Source organism: Heloderma suspectum, chromosome 5 (assembly GCF_057233095.1).
Source record: "Heloderma suspectum isolate Gila_16-S chromosome 5, 16-S_ref, whole genome shotgun sequence".
NCBI classification, from domain to species: domain Eukaryota; kingdom Metazoa; phylum Chordata; class Lepidosauria; order Squamata; family Helodermatidae; genus Heloderma; species Heloderma suspectum.
In genome coordinates, this window is record NC_139462.1 from 160,060,959 (window position 1) to 160,085,010 (window position 24,052).

Here is a 24,052-nt window from a genome sequence, read left to right on the forward strand (position 1 = left end):
CAATTCTGCTTTGGGGAGATGTAAGTAGAATCTGAAGTGAACTCAGAAGCTAGAAAGTATTGCTTCATCTATCTATTTAAAATCTATACAGGTGAAGACATTTTGCTGCCTGGCGTAGAGCATGAAATGGTTTCCTCACACCAAGGTGCATAATACTCAAGACAGTCTAGGTAGAAAATCCCTGCTCCTCCTGGGCAGTAAAAATAAAACAATAATAAATTCAATAACTAACAATTTGCTGCCCATTTGTGACCCCCCACACACCCAGGGGTGTAGCAAGACAATTTTCATTGGGTGGGCAGAGACAAAAATGAGGCGGGGGGAAGGGTTGGGGCAGCGGTCACTATAAAAGATTTCTGGAGAAAAAAAGTTTTCATAGGTAATGACAAAAATAAAGCCCAATTTTATGCATTTTAATTAGGAACTATGACTTGTGAAGTTTACAAAAAAGCAAATAACTTAAAATACAGTATTTTCCACATGCAAAATAGTAATGTAAACTAAATAACAGTAACTAGGAAGTAAATGTATATTGTGCAAGTAAGCCTACCATAATAATCTGAACTGTTAATAAAGTCTAATGCACTGAGATTTCTCTGCAAACTTGCAGAGGAGCTGTTCACTTGGAATTCCTTCAAACATGTTACTTTCAAAAGCCAAGGTTCGAAGTTTGCTTTTCTCTGATGAAGCATTGAACGCCTGTATGGTGTCAGCACATGTGCCAAAGTTGAGAATGAATTTTCACACACAGCTGTAGATGCACCAAAGGTGAGTCCTGCAGCATACAAAGTGTACATGTATGGAAAGGCTTCCTTGTACAGGTAGAATGTTTTAGTAGTAGTACATTACTTTCTGTAGTAATGTTCCAGTTTGTTTTTCTGCCCCAACTTTGCGTGCATGGATTAATCTTATTTCTCTGAACATATATATTCCTGCTTCATTTTATAGTTACTTACATGTAATTCTCATTGTATTGTATTGTAAGTAAAGACCATCTGATACAGACACCAAATATTTGCTGTGTTTGCATTCCCTTGGTAACTTTGCCCTGCCACCTCTCTTTGGATGCCTAAATTGTAAAAGCTCAACTGAAGTTTTAAGTTACTGCAATGCTAGAAATTTGGGGACTGAAGGAAAATTTCATGGGGGTGGGGAGAATTATCATTGGGGGGCAATGCTCTCATTTGCCCCTCCCAGAGCACTATACCCCTGCCCCCCATCTCAGAATCAGTACAAGAACTGTAATGGTGTGTGAGTTTACACTTTTGATGATGATACTGATGCACTCCACCTCTAGCCATTGGGCTTCTAGATAGAAGGAGAATGAACTAAGAGGCGAGTTGAATTAATCGCACGCAACCAAGATTTTAGTGATTGGGTTATAAAGCCCACCAGGATCTGTCTTTACCATCTTCAGCTATTCAAATGTTGACTCTTGCTGCTGCTCTGATGTAGATGTGAGATGGAGGAGACAGAGCGGAATTCTTAGTGTTAAGAAAATGAGGGTTGCTGTGTCGAACATAATCGAGTTTCAGGGGTCACAAACATGTAGCCTTGATGTTGTTGAATTTGATTTGGAGGCTTTGGGCTGCAGTCCTGTGCACCCTTTTCCTGGGAGTAAGGCCCAGGGAATTCAGTGGGGCTTCTTCTGTATAAATGCATAAGACAATTTCCCCCAACCTGGTTCCCCCAGATGTGTTGGACTGCAGCTCCCATAATTCCCAGCCACATTTATTTATTTATTTATTTAGGACACAATGCTATGCGAGTTTAGGCAAAAAGGCCTACGATTCCCAGCATGCCTCTGGGGGATTTTTTCTGTCTAAACATGCATAGCATTGTGCCTTAAGAGAATATTATCTTGCTCCTGAGCCAAAAAGGCTCCCAAAGCAACTTACAAGTAATCAATAAAAGAAGGCAGTTCCTGCCCTCAGGCTTGCAACCTAAAAGACACGACACACAAGGCACAAGGAATAGGCAGGGAAGAGGGAAAACAATTACATCTCATCTCCCTCAATACAGCTGCTGGAGATGACTGCTGAGGGACGAGGAGCCTTCATGGGGGAGTTCTTCGCCAGGGCTACGTGGAATGGGCCTGCTTGGCACTCATCTCCCCCAGCACAGCCTGCTGGAATGGGTGGTGGTGGTGACAGTTGGGGGAGGGGGAATACCGGCTGAGAATGATGGAAATTGAAGTCGAACACATCTGGAGGGCACCAGATTAGGAGGCAGGGGGTGGAATAAGATCAGGCCGCCCGTGGGTATTGTAAATCTACTGAGCCTTAGCGATTTGGGGGTGGGGAGGAACGCCGTGGGTTAGAAAGATAAGGCTGCAACCATATGCCCATTTATCTGTTAGTAAGCCTCGTTGAACACAATGGGGCTTACTTCTGAGTAGACATGCTTAGGGTTGCACTTTAAATATATTCGGCCTCTAGAGTTGGTATAGTAGAAACGGGATTCGTGTCTAGAAATAGGATTTGTTTATATAAACGGGATTTAAAAAAAAAAACTATGTTTAACTATGGCTACGATACTCCTATGAATTTGTGGCCCTCCAGATGTTTTGGCCCACAACTCCCATCAGCCCTAACCAGCACCGCTAGTGCTGAGGGCTGATGGGAGTTGCGGGCCAAAACATCTGGACCAGCTGCTGCATAGCAGAATGAAGGCTCGCATGGCGAAGCAAGAGTTAACCCGCTTTCGCCCTTCGCGGGGCCTGGTTACGCCCGCCTTTTCCGATTGGCCAGGTGGCGGAGGCGAGCCGTTGACGTCACGCACCTTGGTCGCTGTGCCCGGATGGAAACTGCTTGGGATGCCCGCGCCGGCGAGATCCGAAGTGGAGCTGAGGAGTTGGGTTGGAGGCGCGGCGGAGAAGGGCCAGGGCTCCCCCGGAAGAGGGGGAGAGGCTGCGCGGGTCAGTGGAGTCGCTCGCCCCCCCCCGAAAGCAAGCAGAGGCGTCTGGGCTGGGGAAAGGCAGGGGCTTCTGTCTTGCTGGGGCTGATGTCTTGCAGCCCGGTCCTGCGCATGTTGACTCAGCAGTAGGGCCGCCTGAGGTCAACGGGGCGCACTCCCGAGCCAGCGTGCAGCCTTTCCCAACCTGGCGTCCTCCAGACGTGTTGGACTACAGCTCCCATCAGCCTGGGGATGATAGGGGCTGCAGTCCAACACATTTGGAGGACGCCAGGTTGGGAAAAGGCGGTAAGATTGCACTGGGACCCGCTTCTGTCTCTGGAAGAGACTGTCAGCTGGAGAGTCTGGACTGCATTGCCCACTGGCAGTTGCCTGTCGGCCGTAGTTGATTAGACGGTGCTGGAAGAGCAGGGAAATCTTCCTTCAAAGCTGACGCTACAGTCGTCCCTTCCACTGGATGGTTTGGGGCTGGGATGTTCCCTTGCTTAATTTCTACAGACCAGTCCTATGCACGTTTAGACAGAGAAAAGTCCTACAGTTCCCAGCATCCCTCCCATGCTGGTTGGGGCATGCTGGGAATTGTAGGACTTTTTTCTGCCTAAACATGCATAGGATTGTGCCCTAAAGCAGCCTTCCCCAACCTAGTGCCCTATAGATGTTTTGGACTACAACTCCCAGCATCCACCAGCTAACATGGCTGGCCGATGGATGCTGAGGGTTGTATTCCAAGACATGTGGAGGGCACCACTTTGGAGAAGGCTGTTCAAAAGTGAAAGGTGCCTGCAGTTAGTCCACAAGTGGACGGAGAACTGGCAATGCTCTGCAAGAGGCATGATGATTTGAAAATGGGGATGTTTCTTGGGCTAAAAACTGCAGAGGAAAATTTGCATTGATAGTACTTTTGATGTCTCAGGAGTGTTAAGCACTTGCTTAAACATCTCTAGCTGAAATGAATGGAGCTTAAGTATTGCTTAATTTTATAGGATTGTGCCTTACCATGGACCACCTGTGCTCTCCTTTGTATATTTACTTGGGAGTTCTTTCCACTTTGTTCAGTGGGGCATTTCCTAGTAAGTATGTCTGAAGCTGCAGTTGTAATGGCGAAAACCACTGAGATTATCCTTGTGCAGGTTAATATATATGTTTAAAATTCTTTGGCTTTTGGTTGTTGGTGTTGAGTTGCAAGTGCATGATGGCATCATTAAAGTACTGTCACATGGGGATTTTAGGCTGTACTTAACTAGCAGTAAACGTCTATAAACACAATGGGGCTTACTTCTGAGCAAACATGCATAGGATTATACTGTCAGTGTACTAAAGATGAAAAAAAAAAACCAAGCTAAAATGTATCCGATGTGTGTTAAAGAATCGCTATATATTACCTCCAGTTAATTATGGTGATGTATAACTTAATCCTTTCATACAAGTGGCTACACTCTTAAGATATTACTGCAAATTAACATATTTCACAAGAATTGAAAGCATACACAACTATTGCAAGGCTTTGCAATTGTCTAAAATGTGTTTTCTGCTTTAAGACACTCTGTAGGACAGAACAGTTCATCACTTGTTCATTATTTTGCTTGACATTATTTACTAAAGCAAACCCTGAATTGTAGATTTTAAAATCCCTTTGTAGAGAGGAAAGCCTATGGTTTTATTGGCACAATCTGATTTTAAAGGTTTTAATTCTGTTTTTCTATTATTATTATTATTATTATTATTATTATTATTATTATTATTATTATTATTATATTTTCCCCCTCTCCTTTTGGTTGTTCACCAATCAGATTTTTTTTGGATACAGAGTGGTATATAACTTTTGTAAATACATATTTTTTTGTGGTAATATGGGCACCTGTGGTGCGCTAACTTTCTGGGATTGTGGATGCCATTTAGAGTGCAGTCCTATGTGTTGTGCTCCCAGTAGACAGAGGGCTCTGAGTTTGGAGCTCTCTGGCAAGAGCCAGGCAGGGCAAGAGAAGGAATAGAGATAGACTTACTTTTTTGGTGGGCAGGGAGGGGACCTAAGAGCTTCCATTTCACGAGGGCGCAATCTGTAAGGTTGCACTTTAACATCCTACTGTTTTTGTTTTAAGATGCACCCTGTGCTGAAAGCCTTTCTTTGCGGTTCCATCAGTGGGACCTTCTCCACCCTGCTATTCCAGCCTCTAGACTTGCTTAAAACTCGACTGCAGACCCTGCAACCATCTATCAATGGGTAAGTGTTTGAAATTTCCATTAGGGACTTCTATTCTCTTGGTTTCAAGCTTGTACTGGAGATGGAGAGGGTGCAACAGAGCAAGCAAAGGAGTTCCAAAAGGTGTTACAAGGTCATGATGGTAAAGAATAAACATCAACCTCAGTTTTTAATCTAATGAAATGCATCCATGTGGTGCTATCAGTCAGCAGGTAACCAAGATCATCTATATTTCTTCCAAATGGGGAATCATGGTTACCAGCTGTCCAAGTACGGCTTGCTTTTTATTGAGGGTTCTCAGTGCAGTTGTGCAGTGACAAAGCATTAAGATAATGTATCTGAGCCAGTCCTGTTTTGGATGATTGATATAGCTAGAGATGTCCTGAAAACATGGGGTACATATTTACTGTGGATCCCACTGTGTGGTGATGCTTTCAGCCATCCTCACTGACACAGCAGTTACTGTAGAGATAATGAAAAGATGGGATTTGTTACACCGCAGTTCATCTTTTCGCATACTGATGTCACTAATGGTAGTCTTGGCAGTCTATAGATAAGAAGGGTGGGGGTTCAACCCTCTTTGTGCATTAACTGGACATGCAGTAACTTGTTTTGGGGTGGGGGGAGTTTCAGTTTTCCGTGGATCTATGTTGTTGTCTGTTGAGTGCTTTAGCAAAGAGCAGGTGGAAAGGATTATGCTGTGGCATATTTCTTGTCCCTATTGGTCAGCCTTTCCCAACCCGATGCTGTCCATATGAGTTGGATTACAACTCCCATCATAACAGCCAGCATGGCCATCTGGCTGGGTATGAATGGAGCTGTGGTTCAGTATTGGGGCAGGCCACTGTAGGTGAACTGTTGTCATGTGCCTGTCTGTTTTTAATATCCGATCTGGTTTTCCTTACAGGTCGGGTCGTGTTGGGATGGTAACTCTGCTCTTCAAGGTTGTTCGTACAGAAAGTATACTGGGGCTGTGGAAGGGTGTTTCTCCTGTAAGTTGTCTAAGTGAACAGTGTGTTTCTTTTTTCATTGGACTTGTTGGAATGAACTTAATTTGTCCACTTTGAGACTAACACCATAGGCAGAAGTCTTAGTCATTGCTACCTAAAAAAACAGAAAATTTTTCATTAAAGAATGAAAAGCGTTATTCTCCAAAAGAAATAATAAACCTAAATCTAAAGGAAATGGTTACCACTTCAGTGATGAACATGCACAACTGCAGCTCAAGAAAAATAACATTTGGGCTAAATGTTGTGGGCTGGTGCTTGGAAGCTGTGATCCCTGAAATAGGTCACACATCTCTGATGTGCAGAGCAGGTAGAGAGTTCTGCCTGAAGGTTGCAGGAGGCCTGGTATGCTTATCCTTTTCCCCACCCCATTCCTGTGCTGCCCCTATACTATAGTTAACTGCTAGCCATCCCTTTTCTCCTCTACTGTTGCTCTGTGTCCATGTGAGAAGAGGCAGGCGAGGTGTTCTTTTTTTCTGAAAAAAGTAGGCTCAGATTTACTACCAAACTATCTGCCATGGGCCTGTCTTTGGTCACATTAAAGATAACTATTTAAAAAAAGGAATATGTCATAGAGCTGCCTTTCCCAATTTGGCACCCTCAAGATGTGTTGGACTACAGCTGCCATAGTCCCCCTGCCATCATCATGGGAGTTGTAGTGCAATGTATCTCAAGGGTGCTGTTTGGAGAAAGCTGCCGTAGAGTTTCCATTGTGGTCTCTCCTCTTAATATAGTCTCTTTTTTCTGCTTGTTATCTTTTCATAGTCCTTTGCAAGATGCATTCCAGGGGTGGGGATTTACTTCAGTACCTTATATATGATAAAACAGCACTTTCTGCTGGATCGTTCCCCTACAGCCCTAGAATCCATTCTCTTGGGCGGAACCTCACGTACCGTAGCTGTTGTTTCCATGTTGCCGATCACTGTGGTGAAAACACGCTATGAGGTGAGGCTTTTTCATAACATTTTTTTAAATTGGAGGATTTTAGCAGTATTCCCTCAACTAATTCATAAAGTTTATTTTCTGCCCTTCACATATGCAGGGTTTCAGCACAAGTACTTGCTTACCTTTATTTGTAGGTGTGTTGTTTGACATCTTTGTTTGGTTTGTAGAGTGGAAGGTATGGATATGAAAGCATACATGGAGCTCTGCGAAATATCTATCGGTCAGAAGGTATCCAGGGCTTGTTTAGTGGCCTGACAGCAACACTCCTACGTGATGCACCCTTCTCTGGCGTCTACCTGATGTTCTATGTGCAGACCAAAAAGATCGCTCCATATGGTAAGGGTGGTTGCAGTGTTGTCCTCACACTTTACTGTTCCTGTAGCCTAAACTGCAGACTTTAGATAAAGTACATTGGGCTTTTCCCAGTAGGATCAAGATGAGGCCTTTACTGTAAGGGATTTCTTTTTCTATATAAGGTTTTGTATTTGTGACCTTTCATACTATATAAGTTACAGAAAATGTGTATATTCTCGACTGCATTATGTTGGAGGCTGCATTATGTTGGAGTCCAGGCTGTGCAGATTTTAGATTTATCTGGTGTTGTTGTAAAAACATAAATTATGGGAAGGATCCAGCCTTGTGCTACCATCTAGCATGCGCTCTTGATGTTGCACTAGCGGATATCAGTGCCTGCGCAACATCAGTAGTGCTAACTAGTGCGACATGTTTCCCAGGAAACTAATGCTAGCCGTAGCACATTGTCGGATTCTTCTCCATTTGGGGAGTACTGTAATTACGATTGTTGAAAAAATCATTGGGTATAAACTATCCATGAACTCTGTGGTCCTTTTATTGGGGAGGATGGATGTATTTGTGTCATCTAAAAGTAAAAAGGTGATTGCTAATATATTTTGTAGCTAAAAATTGGCAGAAAAGCAAGAGTTACCATCTTTAAGAGAATGAGAAAATACTATATGGCATAGAATAGTAACGCATAAGATTTTATATTATAAGAGACTTTGGGAGGGCCATGTCACAAAAAAAATGCTTAGAACAGTGAGAGAGGTTCCATATTGGAAGCAAAAGAATAATTATCAGAAAGTTAAAGACATGTTAGAAGTTGTAAAACAAAAATAGATGGAATGATAAATATTAAATTGTGAAGTTATAATACCATTAATTATAATTTGATGATTGATCTATGATTAATAATGTAAACTTAACTATGATGGTCATTTAGTTCCCTGGAGTTGGATTTGTGTGTTTTTTTGGTAAATATATTGCAATTAAATGAATATATTAAAAAGATGAGGCCTTGAACAATTTCTTTACCTGTTTGATCCAAGAATGAGCTTCATGAACTGGGTCGAGGGGTGGGGTGGGCACAACAGTTTGCATTTGATTATTTGTATGCCACAATTTTGATTGGAAAAAATTTGCCACACTCTTGTCACTGTTAGTGTATGTAATTCCAGATTTTTGCAGTCTGAGATTTCAGACCTTTTTGAAATATGTCTCCTTTTCAGCTTCTGATATATGTAATAGAGATTTCTACACATGATTGCTTCTGTGATTCAAATTCAGTGTTGGGGGATGCTTGTTCTAAACTTAGTCCTTTGCCTTTTGTCTTTGCTTGCCTTCCTTTTGTCTCAGTCTGTTGAGGTTCACATACATTAGGATATAGTTTAGGAAACTTTCAGCCCGATCTTCAATAGGTTTACTCAAAAGTAAGTCCTATAGTCTTCTACAGTACATGTGAACACAGAATTGCAGCTTTACTCTGCAGGTGTAAAAAAACTCTGAATGCACATTCTGCTGACATCATCTGCTGAGTAATCTGTTTACTCAGCTATCAAGTTTAGCCAGATTACTGTTGAATACTGAAAGGTCCAAGGAAGCTACAGTAGAACACACACCTGAGTCAGCATAGGAGAATGTCACAAATGTAATTGGAATTTGCTTTACAGACAGATCTTATCTCAATTATATATTATGCTGTAATAGAACTGTAACATGCAACACTGTTTAGAACTTGAAGTGTCAGAGCTGGCTTGGAATACCATGCTTTAAAGAAGCTATGCTCAAACGAGAAAAGATTAAGAATGGAGCAAGACAGGTGGCAAAAGATCAGAGGGGTAGGCTATGTTTAGCCTGCGTAAAGGAAGAGTGTTAGGAAATTTAAGATGGGGCTAGATTTAACTGAGGATGACTAAGAAATGGTACAGGTTGCCTAAGGAAGCTGGAATCTCCTTTTTATTAGAAAAGACAATTTCAAAAATCCACATCACTATAATACCTTTATTAGGCCACCTCGGAGGTCACAAAACACTATGCAAGGCTTTGAGTTATTTTTATTGGAGTACTTTTTCATAAGCATCTGCTATTGAGGTTTATTACAGAATATAATTAAGAGAGACTTGGCATAAGACCTTGAGCTTTTATGATCCTTTCTCCTAGCAATCTAATTGGGAAATGTTTTTATTGTATTTTGTTTGCTCCCTTCCAGACCAGTTGGATCCAGCACTCGTGCCTTTAGTGAACTTTGGCTGTGGAACCATTGCTGGGATTCTGGCATCACTGGCTACGCAGCCTGCTGATGTCATCAAAACCCACGTGCAGCTTTCATCTGAAAAATACCTTCGAACAGGCCAGGCAGTTGCTTTGATCTTCAAGGTATGGCTGAATGAATTAGTTAGTTAATTAATCGCATTTTTGAGGGGTCCTAAGGAGTTGAAGGGTTTCTGGGCTTGTGAGTTGGCTTAGGCATCTGTTAAAAGCTCTGCAACAAGACTGGGTCTGGGTAGGACTTCTGGTGATCAGGAGGAAGGACTTTGGCCCCTGTCCCTTCTCTGTGGCTCCAAGCTGTTCATGGACATTTGGAGAGGGCTCATAGAATCATAGAATAGTAGGGTTGGAAGGGGCCTACAAGGCCATCGAGTCCAACCCCCTGCTCAATGCAGGAATCCAAGTCAGAGCATTCCTGACAGATGGTTGTCCAGCCTCATCTTGAATGCCTGCAGTGTGGGAGAGCCCACTACCTCCCTAGGTAATTGGTTCCATTGTCGTATTGCTCTAACAGTCAGGATGTTTTTCCTGATGTTCAGCCGGAATCTGGCTTCCTGTAACTTGAGCCCATTATTCCGTGTCCTGCACTCTGGGATGATCAAGAAGAGATCCTGGCCTTCTTCTCTGTGACAACCTTTCAAGTACTTGAAGAGCACTATCATATCTCCCCTCAGTCTTCTCTTCTCAAGGCTAAACATGCCCAGTTCTTTCAGTCTCTCTTCATAGGGCTTTGTTTCCAGTCCCCTGATCATCTTTGTTGCCCTCCTCTGAACCCTCTCCAGTTTGTCTGCATCCTTCTTAAAGTGCGGTGCCCAGAACTGGACACAGTACTCCAGATGAGGCCTAACCAGTGCTGAGTAGAGGGGAACTAGTACTTCCCAGGATTTGGAAGCTATGCTTCTATTAATGCAGCCCAAAAGAGCATTGGCCTTTTTTGCAGCCATATCACATTGTTGGCTCATATTCAGCTTGTGATCGACAACCATTCCAAGATCTTTCTCGCTTGTCGTGTTGTTGAGCCACGTATCCCCCATCTTGTAACTGTGCATTTGGTTTCTTTTTCTGAGGTGCAGAACTTGGCATTTATCCCTATTAAATGTCATTCTGTTGTTTTCTGCCCAGCGCTCCAGTCTATCCAGGTCACTTTGAATTTTGTTTCTGTCTTCCAAAGTATTAGCTATCCCGCCCAATTTTGTGTCATCTGCAAATCTGATCAGCATTCCCTGCACTTCCTCCTCCAAGTCATTAATAAAAATGTTGAAGAGCACTGGGCCCAGGACTGAGCTCTGCGGTACCCCACTTGTTACCTCTCCCCAGTTTGAGACTGTCCCATTGATAAGCACTCTTTGAGTCCGATTCTGTAGCCAACTGTGGATCCACCGGATTGTTGTTTCATCTAGCCCACTTTGAGCTAGTTTGCTCATCAGGATATCATGGGGCACTTTGTCGAAAGCTTTGCTGAAGTCGAGGTATATGATGTCTACAGCATTCCCACGGTCTACAAGGGAAGTTACTTGATCAAAAAATGAGATCAGATTTGTCTGGCAGGACTTGTTTTTGACAAATCCATGTTGGCTTCGAGTAATCACGGCATTGTTGTCAAGGTGCTTCCAGATGGATTGCTTTATGATCTGCTCCAGAATTTTCCCAGGGATTGATGTTGGACTGACTGGTCTGTAGTTCCCAGGTTCCTCCTTTTTACCCTTTTTGAAGATAGTGACAACATTAGCCCTCCTCCAGTCATCTGGCACTTCCCCCGTCCTCCATGATTTCTCAAAGAGAATAGACAGCAGTTCTGAGAGTTCTTCTGCCAGTTCCTTTATTACTCTACGATGCAGTTCATTTGGCCCTGGAGATTTGAACTCATTCCAAGTAATTAGGTGTTCCTTGACCATATGCTTATCCATCTCAGGCTGCAATCCTGCCCCTTCAGCCTGTACTTCGCCTTTGCCACGGGGGTCATAGACCCTCTTTTGGGAGAAGACTGAGCCAAAGTAGGAATTGAGCACCTCTGCCTTTTCTTTGTCATCTGTTATCATTTTTCCATCCTCATAGAATAGTTGAACCACCATTTCTTTCCTCTCTCCTTTACTATGCACGTAGCTGAAGAAAGACTTTTTGTTGTTTTTAGCATCCCTCGCTAACCTCAGCTCATTCTCAGCTTTAGCCTTCCTGACGCCATCCCTGCAATTCTGTGCTATCTGCCTGTACTCTTCCTTTGTTACTTGGCCTTCTTTCCACTTCCTATATGTGTCCTTTTTTGTTTTCAGGTCATCCCTAAGCTTTTTGTGAAGCCACACTGGCTTCTTCTGTTGTCTTCCACCTTTTCTTGTTGGAATTGTTTGTGATTATGCCTTGAGAATTTCCTTTTTCTGTTTCATAGGCTGTTCATCTATGTTCCTTATACTGAGTCAGATGATTGGTCCCTCTGGCCCAGGGGTGTTTCTACACTGGCTGGTGGTGGCTTTCCAGGGTTTCAGAGAGGATTCTTTCCTAGTCTTACCTGGAGGTGCCAGGAATTGAACCTGGGACCTTCTGCATGCAAAGCATGTGCTCTACCACTGAGCTACAGCCCCTCTAATTTACAAGGCTTGATACCTTTCCCCTCCCCCAAATGCATAATTCTACAGAATGCCACATTTTACCATTTCAATAAATAAAATTGCTTCATGCCAACATTTCTGATCTGGCATTCTTTACAACTTGGTTTTCTGCTGCAGAATTCTGAGGGCATTCGTGTGTGTGTGTATGTATGCTTTCCTAGGCATCTTAGATCTAGAGATGTTTTCACATTTCTTTTACCTGAAAAGAGTACTTTGGTTCTTAAACTAGCAGTGGCAGAATGTAAATAAATGACTGATATAATTGCATTGGCTAGCTTAATTTCAGTATCTGGGAGTACTAAGCTGTAGCTGCTCACAGTTTTATCACTCTTGAAGATCTTGGGTTGCCTTGAGGCAGAAAGAATAACACTGCTCCTGAAATAGCAAGTTTAGGAAATATAGGGGTTATAAACTATACCTCTGGCCTTTGGCCACTAAATTAAAAGAGAAAAATACAATACAACCTTTTCTATTGAATTTATTTGAATTGGGAATCTTTCTTTTTTTCTGGAAACTCAGGTAAATATTGAATGGTACATGTGGGCAACTATTTGCTCAATTTGATCTTTTTATGGTTCCAAGTGCAGAATATACTTTTTATGGTTCCAAGTGCAGAATATACTTTTTATGGTTCCAAGTGCAGAATATACTTTTTATGGTTCCAAGTGCAGAATATACTTTTTATGGTTCCAAGTGCAGAATATACTTTTAAGTAGTTCCTAACATTGTTAAAAAAATGGAGCTGTTGAGCAGTTTCCCTTTGTGAGATATTCATGGAAATCAGTTGAACTCATATAAAACCCATTCTTTGTTGCAAGTCAGTCAGTTGATTTCCTGTTAGCATTTGTGTTTAGTTATATAGCTATCCTCTAAGGCAGGGATGGGCAACTTGTAGGCCAAAACATTTGGAGGGCCACAACTCCCATCATCTCTCACCTTTAGGCTATGATGGCTAGGGCTGATGGGAGTTGCAGCCCAAAACATCTGGAGGGCCACAAGTTGCCCATCTGATATAGCACATGCTTACCGTTCATTTTGTTTTTGATTTTGTGTTGGGTATATATTTTGTTCATCTTCCTACCTCAGGAGAATGCAATTCAGATGCAGTACTATCCAGGTTAAGGGAATGGGAGCAAGACACAGGATTGGATCACAGGATTGTTCATCCCCCCTTGCAAACGGATTCCCCTCGTTCTCCCATTTGTCAGGTTAATCATTACATCTGGCCATTGTTAACTCTGATTAAAATAAACCTGGGCTCGGTTTTAGAAACCCGGGCTTACTTTAATCAGGGTTGTAAAAGGGATTTTGTGTGTCCCCAGGTTAGTTTTATCCAGGTTTAATCATGGCCAGATTTAATAAGAAACCTTGGCAAAAGATGGAGGAGGGGAGGAAGGTGCAATCCTGTGATCTGGTCCTTAATCCCAGGGAGCGTTGCATTAGCACTTGGTCTAAATCATGGATGTTGGGCATTGTTACTGGCACACAATGCTAAGCAGCATCTGCACCAAATCTGACTGTATGATTAAGCAGTTTGTCCTACTGCACCAAGTGTGTAGTGGGAGCTCTTCATCCATGCAATTTACATTATCACAGTTGAAAGAGAGGATTGTGAAACCCAAATGCAGATGGATTGGTGTGAGCTTGAATATACTTGTTTTGTCTGTAAAGTGTGCATGGTATCTTGGGAATATTTTTGGCAAAGATTCTGTTATCCACAAGATGATTGGAGTTATATTCATGTAATATCCAGTCAGTATCCTCTGCTCCACTCTGTAGAAGTCCATTGCAGATGTATTCACACAACCATTAAATGCATGTTTACTGCGAGGAAAATGTTTAAACTCTTGCATGGTCATCCACAAACTGCAGTGACTGTTTGGGTTTACCTGGTGCCATGCACAGGATTTGGCATTCAGCACATACTGATAAGTGCCAGACAAAGCTGTCGGGTAAAAGGCAAATACTTTGCATGGCATAGTGCACATGACCCAGCTCATCATAGCTTAGAAGCCATCATACATACAGGCTTTTTCCATGGCTACCACGCAACTAGCTAGCCATGTGAATAGCCTTCTGACTTTCTAACTTGGTATTATATTAATTATGTACTAAAGATATGATGCTCAGCATGCTAGAGAAGAGCTGAAAGTGGTGGCAGTAGTCATAGGATTTTCATTTAAAAAAAATTTGTCAAACCACTTCCTTGCTTTGGTGACAGATTCAAAAAGAGGGGGAAAATTCACCTGTTTGGGAAGCATTGCCCTTACTCTGAATAGGCTTCCTTTGCCCTCCTTGATGCCTGACTAGCTCGGATTAATTATGTGACCAGTCCAGAAAACATTGCCCTCGGTTATTTTAACAATAGCACCATGTAAATGTATTTGTTATGTGATCCCTGAATGGCTAATCTTTAACCCCTGGGTAGGAAGGAGCAAGAATCTCTAACCATGAAAAAAAAAGTGTTGCTGCAGCAGCAGATAAGAGAAATGGTGACAACTGACAGCTTTCAAAAAAGTGAATGTTCATACATGAAGAGGGCTTGGTGTGTGTGTGTGTGTGTGTGTCAGGGGTGGTGGTGGAATACTTCCGATCACCCTAAGCATTAGTTTCAACTGGAAAACCAAACTCTGAGATTATCTGTTTCAGCCTTTTATGTGCCATTCAAGAGTGCAAATGCTTAAGAGTAATGGTGGTGCTTGCTTGCTTTCTCCTTGTACAGGATTATGGATTGGCTGGCTTTTTCCGTGGTGCTGTCCCAAGGGCCCTGCGGCGCACACTGATGGCAGCAATGGCATGGACTTTATATGAACAGATGATGTCTAAAATGGGCTTGAAATCCTGAATGGTGCTTGTGCTGAAGGACAGCCGGCCTAACTCTGTTCCTCCATTCACAGCGATCGCTTGGTGAGATGGGTGTTCTAAACAATTCCACATGACATGTAGCTGGGGAGGCACTGCCTGACTTCTAAAGCAGTGGAGCGGAGACCTTTCGAAATGGGAAAGAGCGGAGCAAAAGTTTGGTGTGGTCATGATGGGAGAAGCATTCCAGGAAGACTGTGCCATGCTGGGGGTATGAGAAATGCACAAACGTTGCTAATTGTGTGTAGCTGTGAGCGGTGCTGCTAGAGCCCAGCATCTTCAGAGGAAACTTCTTTGGAAAATCCTCTGCAGCTGCCTGTTGTGAGCAGCTTCTCGAGGACGTGGCAAAGACTCTTAAAGGAATGTTGGCTGTTGGGACGTCTGAACCTGGCAGCTTTGTTACTCTCCTTGACTCCAGTCGCCCCAGCTGTGTGTGGCCTCTCCTACCTGCCTTTGTCTTCAGTGTGAGTTTTTGCTTATACATCCAACAAAAAGTGCACAGGAGAGAGCCTTACGGAGGATTACCAGAAGTCCATCTCCTTCAGAAGCTTGCCTAGTGCAATTGTTAGCGTGCCAAGCCGTAAGAGAAGGAATGAACTCTGTGACCGAAAGCAGCACCAGGACACATGATCTTGCCGTTCTGTATAGCAGGGGTGGGCCACTTGTAGGCCAAAATAACTGGAGGGCCCAGCTCCCATCAGTCCTAGGCAGCATAGGCAATGGTGAGGGATCGTGGGAGCTGTAGGCCAAAACTTCTGGAGGTTTTGCCTTATACGATAGCTGTAGTGTGCTCAATAGTGTAGTCTTGGAAGCATCAAAGACTACACTATTATGTCCTTTGTTTCCACTTGAATGCATTTCATCCATTTAAGTGGTCTTCATTAAGCACTCCTAAGCTTCTAGCATGGTTGTTTTCTATTTAAGACAAAGCTAGAGAGTCAAATGCTGGCATGAATTTTTCTTAAGCTAAGGTGTTATCTGTCTAGATTAGATGGGGAAGCTGTGGCCCTCCAGATCATATTGGGCTCCCAGCTCCCATCAGCACAGGCCAGCATGGCCAGTGGTCAGAGGTGATGGGAGTTGTAGTCCAGCAACATCTGGAGGGCCATAGCTTGCCCACTTCCTGTTCTAAGTGTTGCTGTTCGGCTGTTGTCTTCAGGAAGGCTGATGTGTTTGGCTTTATCCTCGCTGAGCATGGCCTGAGCTTTTTACTGCACACTCCTTACTTCCAAGGATCAGTCTTAAAGTCTGTGTCGCAATGCTACAATTACCTTTCAGTCCTCAACCTGGTTGCCCTCCAGATGTGTTGGAATTCAGCCCTATTATCCCCAACCAGCATGGGAGATAGATGGGAGTTGTGGTCCAACACATCTGGAGGGCAACAAGTTGAGAATATCTTCGAGTGGGTGGAAAAGCAGACTGGAGGCAGAAAACAATATCTGAAATAATGGCATTTAAAACATCTAGATGTGGCTCTGGTAATTGTATAGAAATAATTTCTATGTTAATGAGAAGCTTCCTTGTCCTCTGAAAAGATCTGAAGTCCGTTAGAGAACTTCTTTATTATCTCTTTGGACTATGAAGGGACTCCATTTGACTCCCGAGAGCTTGGAGAACCTTATTGTGGGCCATTAATTTTATTATTAAAAGCACTGATTTTTTAAAATGCTCAATTTCTTTTTTCTTTTTAAGATTGCAAACATAATTTTCTTTCCCTGTTAACTTCCTCCTGTTCCATTTTGATGGTTGTTCAATACGTTGAAATAAAAAGCTTGACAGTTGTCCTGAAAAGTCCTAGTATTAGGAACGTTGTTGTTGTTGTTGTTTTTAAACACCAACTTGATTTAAGTGTGACTAAATGATAGTAGGCTGGGGTATCAACTGCTAGGCTGCACAGTCTTCATGTAGTTTAAGCCTCTTTTCTAAGGCTAATCTGGCCTTCATAAATGCACATGCATAAATTAAAGCTCTATCCTTCAAGTACTGTCTGTACATGATGTGAAAGCTCTAAAGTGCTTTCAGAGCTGGGTGGATATCTCATCTGTGGACTTGAACTGCAGAACATTTTAATAATTGTGGGATTTACAGAGTAATCTAATGCTCTAATTCCACTCGGTGGACAGGAGAGATATGCCCCTGTGAGTATACTCAGCCCAGGAGGGAAGCTTGGAAAAATCCCAAAATGCTGCAATATGCCACACACGTCCATGGAAATTCCGCCAATGGTGAACAGTTGGGCTGTGCTAGTGAAACTGCCTGCATGCCATCTGGACACACAGGGAGCTGATTAACTCAGGTGAATGGGGCGATGTCTGCAACATACCTTCCTGCATCATAACTGTGCCACCACAGTGCCCTCTATTGAACATCCCCATTGGCACAACCAGCAATGACCCTGCTGCATCAGGCATCCCTATGGCCAGGAGTTCTAGTCCTCTTACGGGACACGTAAGCACTGTTTTGGAGCATGACGCCCAAAAGGCAGGAAAGGGAGGACATGCAACACAATGCCCATATAGCTCTCTGGGAAGGAGGTCTGCAGGGAGAGGTCCAAGCAGTCCTTGGGATAAGGGCTTACAACCTACCCAGGGAGGGGAAGGCTCTTTTGCCGAGCAGCCAAAGGGAGAGCCACTAATGCACACTGACAGCAGCAACCTGCAGTGGTGCTGGGATGCAGGAGATGCACTCCAGCAGGGGTAAGGGAGGGAAAAATAACTCCCCCCCCCCCTTTTGCATGCCTGGCCAAAAACAGTCAAGTCGGGAGCCAAAGAAAGGGAGATCCCTGGACTCAAGCTCAACACTGCCTAAAGTACAGAACCGTTCTCTAACCACTCAGCCATGACAGCAAATAAGAATCAGGTACATAATGGGACATTTGTTTCCACCCCCCTGCCCCAGACATAAGACTCAATCCTATGGATCAGGAGCAGCCCTGGTCAGGTGGAACCGTTTTACATGCAGAAAGTCCCAGGTTTTAATCCAGGGTATGACCCCACACCACGCAATGTCTGCCATTACTGTGCCATTTTAGGATTTTCTAAGCTTTGTGTTTTCCCCCTCCCCTCTTGGGCAGTGCATGTAGATCAGCCTTCTCCAGCCTGGTGCCCCCTAGATGTGTTGGGCTGCAACTCCCAGCATCCCCCAGCTAGGATAAAGCAGCTGTTCTGGCAGTGTAGTGGCTGTGTCCCCCCCCCCCCGCAATGGAATTAGGGTATAGGATTGCTGTGTTAGTTACTTAGGCCATGGCTAGGCTCTTGCACACTTTGCATTTATGTCTATGCTCCTTCTGCAGGAGAGTTTCCTAGTGTATTGGGACCCTTGATGTCAGGATTCCTTTTGCCCCTGCTGAACTTCAAAAGCCAAATCAAAACACAGACAAGAGGCTTCAATCTATGGCTTTTAATCTATTACTTCAATGGGTCATACAAATACAAATTGTCAGTGACTCACAGTCTATAAAGGAAACGCCTTCAGGGAGTTCAAAAGAAAGCTATGGAAGTTGTCCACCGTTTGAAGAAAAGGCGGGCTCGCTATCCTAACTTAGGGGTGGGGGAGATCTCCCTTTCTCTTGTGAGGCTTCTAAGCGCAGCTGTTCACACCGGGCCAATTGGGCAGACCATCTAAGCTCTGCCCCTGCCATCTCTCTCTTGGCTCTGTGTCTGCGAATTCAGGCTCTCCAAGCCCCACCTCTGTTCGCTATCTCTCATGGGTGTGGGTGTGTGTGAAGAGGGGCCCTCTCGGTCCAGCTGGGCCTTTGAAACCTGAGGAGTCTGCCTATCCATGTCTGGACAAGCCTGGGAAACTTCACCACGTCTTGCAGTTCTTCAGAATCTGAACTACTCTGCCACTCTCTGTGCTCAGAGGCAACCCTGACATCTGAGTCATGAACACGCTACATTAGTTATAAAAGCGAGTCTTGCAATCTGAGGAGTTTTAAGCCAATTTTGATGGAAATCACCTGGTTAAGATCATCTATGTGCCAGAAAACTGTAAGCCACTTTTAGGCAGTGACACAATCTGCCTGTGCTTGTAATGTAGTTGAAACGACGTGTTGATTTGTGTGGTGGTGCTTCTACATCAAATTGCCCTAATGCATTTGGGGACTGCTGGCAGTTGCCTGTGTAGGTCCTACCAGACATGCTGCCGCAGTTGATGTATCTGCTTCACAAGTTGCATGAACCCCAATCCACCATGTTTATTCGAGAGCAAGGAAACTTAATCTGTTTCCTTGCAGCTGGGTGATCATGATGGAGCTGAACCTAGCAAAGGCAGTTTCAAGCAAAATTTGCACCACGTCGTCATGGACATTACAGGGGCATTCCTAGGCACTTAAAAGATCTGGAGCCAAGGCTCATGGGGCACAGATCTGCTTAAATGTCACATTTGCTAATATACATATATTTGTGTGTAATTGTTTCTAAATGTGTGTGTGTGTGTGGTGTGTGTATATATACATACACAGGCAAATTTAGAAATGCTTACTAGGATTAATTAATTAATTTTCAATGGCTGTATGAACAGGTGTTTAAAAATGCACAGGAGTGTCTGAGAAGCTTTTTCATTAACCCCTCCCTGCAACATGCATTTAAGCTTAGGAAAAAAAGCTGCTACTGGTACCATTCCAAAGTTAATTGCTGTGCAGGGAGGGATTGTGTGTGTGTGTGTGTGTGTGTGTGGTGTGTATATATACACACACAGGCAAATTTAGAAATGCTTACTAGGATTAATTGAAATTTCACAGACGCAAAGCCAGCCAATTCATTTCCCATTCAAATCACACTAAATACTTTAACGTGCACCCCAGCCCCTGATCATCCTAAATCGATAGTTCCTCTTCAGTTACAATTAATTTTCAATGGCTGTATGAACAGGTGTTTAAAAATGCACAGGAGTGTCTGAGAAGCTTTTTCATTAAGCCTTTTACCCCTCCCTGCGACATGCATTTAAGCTTAGGAAAAAAAGCTGCTACTGGTACCATTCCAAAGTTAATTGCTGTGCAGGGAGGGATTGTGTGTGTGTGTGTGTTGCAGTATGTGGGAACAGTTAACCCTTCCCTCCCCAGCGGCAATCACCCTTGAAAATGGCCTTCTGTATGGTATTTAAGCTAAGGAAAAAGAACGGCACCAGCGGACATGCAGGGCTGTGGGCCTGGCCCCTGCTCACTACCATGGTCTGAGGACAGAAGGAGCAAAAGAAAAGAAAGATACTGTGAATGGTAATGATGCAATTCATTTCCCCTCCCCATCCACCTCAACAACGGACCTTCAGTCACTCAGCAAGAACAGAGAAGTAATATGCTCCCAGTTTCAGGCCAGCAAAACACAAAAATAAGGCCGGGTGCATGCTGCAATGCCATGGAAGAACAGCGTGTGTGGTAATGCCAAAACGATATGAATTGCACTGAAAAGATGCCATTGGACGAGGGGCCTCTGATAAACAGGCTAGCTTGGAGTGTCTTATCAGAAGAAGCCTGGATGCTTTCTCTTATCGGCCTCAAACAGCACCAGACTGCGGAGGCAGAACCATGACAGGATGTAGTTGTGAGCGCTACCAAAAGCACCTTGGACTGAATGGAATATCTCATCTGTATTTAACACTAGTCCTGAACTTTGGAGGTAAAGAATGGAAACAGTGGAGTACACCAGTGACTGGCTCCTCTAAGTGTACTGAGTAAAAAATGGCAATGCAAAGCACGCTCGGGTGGCTCTTGCCAGATGGCGAGGGACAAGCAGGGGCAGGAGAAGCAATCCCGGCTGTATGCTGCAGAAGGATAGCACAGAACCCCTCGCCTTCCCACAGTCAAGGTGCAGCCCAAAGTAGTGCCCATCTTGTTGTAGGAAGGGATAATATATATATTTAAGAAAAAAAAACCCTATAAACTCAGCATCTGTAACCAAGTATATAGGGTTCTCCATGAAAAGCTTGGCTCATTCAGTGTAGTGATCATCATAGTATTTCTTCCGTTGTGTCTTCCACCTGTTGTGTTTGTTATTTTTTTGTCACTGTTGTGCTTGTAAATAATTTTTAAAAATACATGTGCAGAGACGCTCTTTTTCTCTGCTGCTGCTCGAGAGGTTGCCTGGGGGGCCCAAAACTGGGCAGTGGAAAACTGGCTCCCGCGCCAAAAAGCCTACAGCACCCGGTGTTCCCAGGCGGTCTCCCACCCAAGTACTAACCAGGCCCGACCCTGCAGACGAGATCGGGCGCGTTCAGGGCGGTGCGGCCGTAGGCCGCGAGCTTGTGCGCTGTGCCTCCCTTCAACCCGAAGCTGCCGGTCGGGCCCCTACGCAAGCCCGCTCCGCCCGCGTCTCCCCCATCTCCGCCTTCCTCTCACGACCCCTTCCCGCTCGCCGCCGCCACAGTCCCCGCAGCGCCCGTCGGCGCAGGCCCGCCCCCCTCCTGGGGAAGCCCGGCTCCCCCGGCTCCCGGACACCCCCCCGCCGCCCATTCGCCCCCAAGCGCCGCCACGCAGCCTCGGGCGCCGCCGCGCGACGGACAGGGGCACGCAGGCGCGGGGAAGCGACCCGCTCCAGCGCGGGGGCGGCGGCAGCCGGCGCTGGACCACGCCACCGGCTCCCGGCAAAGGCTGGGCCCGCGCCACGACGACGGCGCCCGCGCCCCTCTCTGCCCGCCCCGCGCCCTCGGCTCGGGCCGTGGCGCCCCGGCGCCTGGCGGTGCCGTGCCGGGCCTCTTAGACTGCAGCTCTGGCGGAGCATTCCAGTCGCTCGGGGCGTCCGGCAAGGGAGACGGCAGGAGGCGGTCAGAGGAGGGGAGAGAGCAGAGGCGGCGGCAGAAAGAGCGCCTTGTCCGTTCTCTCTTCCCCGGCGCCGCTTGCCAGTCGTCGCGGCTGGCGCCTTCCACGGATCTCGGCTGAATGACAGCCTCGCTGTGTTCGCCAGTCTTTCCCAGCGCTCTTGCGCGAGGGTCGCCGCCTGCGCGCTTCCGAGCAGCAACGCTTAGCCGGAGGCCGTGTGGGTCTGGGGACAGGCCGTCGGCACACAGGCAGATTTGTTAAGACACTGGGGAACATTTTGGGACAAGCCGGGCCTGTACAAGAGGGATGGACTTCACTTGAGCCACAATGGAACCAGACTGCTGGTGCTAAACATAAAAAGGGTGGAGGAGCAGCTTTTAAGGTAAACCTTGGGGAAAACCTAACAGGAGCTGGAAAGCATCTGGTTTGGGTTAAATAATCCCAAAGGGATGAAGATGAAAAGGTTTTTGATTACCCAAATGGAGAAGGGGAGCTCCTAAAGGAAATCAACCCGGAGCGCTCACTGGAAGGACAGATACTGAAGCTGAATCTCAAATATTTTGGCCACCTAATGCGAAGAGAAAACTCCCTGGAAAAGACCCTGATGCTGGGAAAGACTGAAGGCAGAAGGAGAAGGGGACGGCTGAGGATGAGATGGCTAGATAGCATCACCGATGCGATGAATATGGACTTGAGCACACTCCGGGAGAGAGCGGAGGACAGGAAGGCCTGGCGTGCTATGGTCCATGGGGTCACGAAGAGTCGGACACGACTGAACGACTGAACAACAACAGAAGGGGAGGAAATAGGCCAGGAGTGCATGGTAGAACATAATAGCCAATCAAAGGGGCCAAAGCCCCATAGCAAAAGATGCACACACCAGAGGCATCTGGGGAGGGTCACCATATATTGGTGTTTCTATGCACCAATATATGCTGAGCCAAAAAGGGAGAGTTGGAGTGCTTGGTTGTAAAGGAGAAGGTGGATGTAGGCATTACAGAAACCTGGTGGAACGAAGAGAACCAGTGGGGTATGGTCATCTCTGGATATAAACTCTATAGGAAGGACAGGGAAGGGTGTACGGGGGGAGGTGTTGCCCTGTACATCAAAGAGGGCATAGTGTCGAGTGGACTAGAACACCTAAAAGGGGTAGGCTCTTCCACAGAAGTGCTGTGGGTGACAATTTTGTTGTTGTTCAGTCGTTAAGTCGTGTCCGACTCTTCGTGACCCCATGGACCATAGCACGCCAGGCCTTCCTGTCCTCCGCTCTCTCCCGGAGTGTGCTCAAGTTCGTATTCATTGCATCGGTGATGCTCTCTAGCCATCTCATCCTCTGCCGTCCCCTTCTCCTTTTGCCTTCAATCTTTCCCAGCATCAGGGTCTTTTCCAGGGAGTTTTCTCTTCGCAGTAGGTGGCCAAAATATTTGAGCTTCAGCTTCAGTATCTGTCCTTCCAATGAGCACTCAGGGTTAATTTCCTTTAGGATGGACTGGTTTGACCTCCTTGCAGTCCAGGAGACTCGTAAGAGTCTTCTCCAGCACCACAGTTCGAAAGCATCAATTCTTCGGCGCTCAGTCTTCCTTATAGTCCAGCTCTCACAGCCATACATTACTACTGGGAAAACCACAGCTTTGATTATGCGGACCTTTGTCAGCAAGGTGATGTCTCTGCTTCTTACTATGCTGTCTAGGTTTGCCATAGCTTTCCTCCCAAGGAGCAAGTGTCTTTTAATTTCTTGGCTGCAGTCACCGTCTGCGGTGATCTTGGAGCCCAAGAAAATAAAGTCTGTCACTGCTTCCATTTCTTCCCCTTCTATATGCCAGGAAGTGATGGGGCCAGATGCCATGATCTTAGTTTGTTTAATGTTGAGTTTCAAACCAGCTTTTGCACTCTCCACTTTCACCCTCAACAAGAGGCTCTTTAATCCTCTTCGCTTTCTGCCATTAGGGTTGTATCGTCTGCATATCTGATGTTGTTGATAATTCTCCCGTCAATCTTAATTCCGACCTGTGATTCATCCATCCCGGTGTTTCTCATGATGTACTCTGCATATAAGTTAAATAAACAGGGCGACAATATGCAACCTTGTTGTACTCCTTTCCCAATTTTGAGCCAATCGGTTGCTCCATGTCTGGTTCTTACTGTTGCTTCTTGGCCCTCGTACAGGTTTCTCAGGAGACAGGTAAGGTGATCTGGTACTCCC

At 45.1% G+C, this 24,052-nt stretch overlaps 1 protein-coding gene across 3 annotated transcripts; it reads left to right on the forward strand.

Annotated features, from left to right (window-relative positions):
• Positions 1 to 2,752: 2,752 nt before the first annotated feature.
• SLC25A38 (solute carrier family 25 member 38) lies at positions 2,753 to 16,901 on the forward strand. 3 transcript variants are annotated; one of them, XM_084858041.1, is made up of 8 exons: positions 2,753 to 2,917; positions 3,897 to 3,983; positions 5,013 to 5,134; positions 6,021 to 6,105; positions 6,886 to 7,065; positions 7,233 to 7,401; positions 9,572 to 9,738; positions 15,131 to 16,882. In XM_084858041.1, exons 1-8 carry the CDS (start codon positions 2,816 to 2,818, stop codon positions 15,170 to 15,172), a joined length of 954 nt encoding a protein of 317 aa, XP_084714167.1. In that variant the 5' UTR covers positions 2,753 to 2,815; the 3' UTR covers positions 15,173 to 16,882. The 3 variants fall into 3 exon arrangements, with proteins under 3 accessions (XP_084714167.1, XP_084714165.1, XP_084714168.1); XM_084858039.1 differs by having other exon boundaries at positions 2,755 to 2,917; positions 14,956 to 16,897; XM_084858042.1 differs by lacking the exon at positions 3,897 to 3,983 and having other exon boundaries at positions 2,755 to 2,917; positions 14,956 to 16,901.
• Positions 16,902 to 24,052: the final 7,151 nt, after the last annotated feature.

Coding starts and splice junctions, on each gene's coding strand:
- SLC25A38 (XM_084858039.1), top strand. CDS start 2,816: ATGCCCGCGCCGGCGAGATCCGAAGTGGAGCTGAGGAGTTGGGTTGGA. Junction 5,135..6,020: donor CTGCAACCATCTATCAATGG/GTAAGTGTTTGA, acceptor TTTTCCTTACAG/GTCGGGTCGTGTTGGGATGG. Junction 6,106..6,885: donor TGTGGAAGGGTGTTTCTCCT/GTAAGTTGTCTA, acceptor ATCTTTTCATAG/TCCTTTGCAAGATGCATTCC.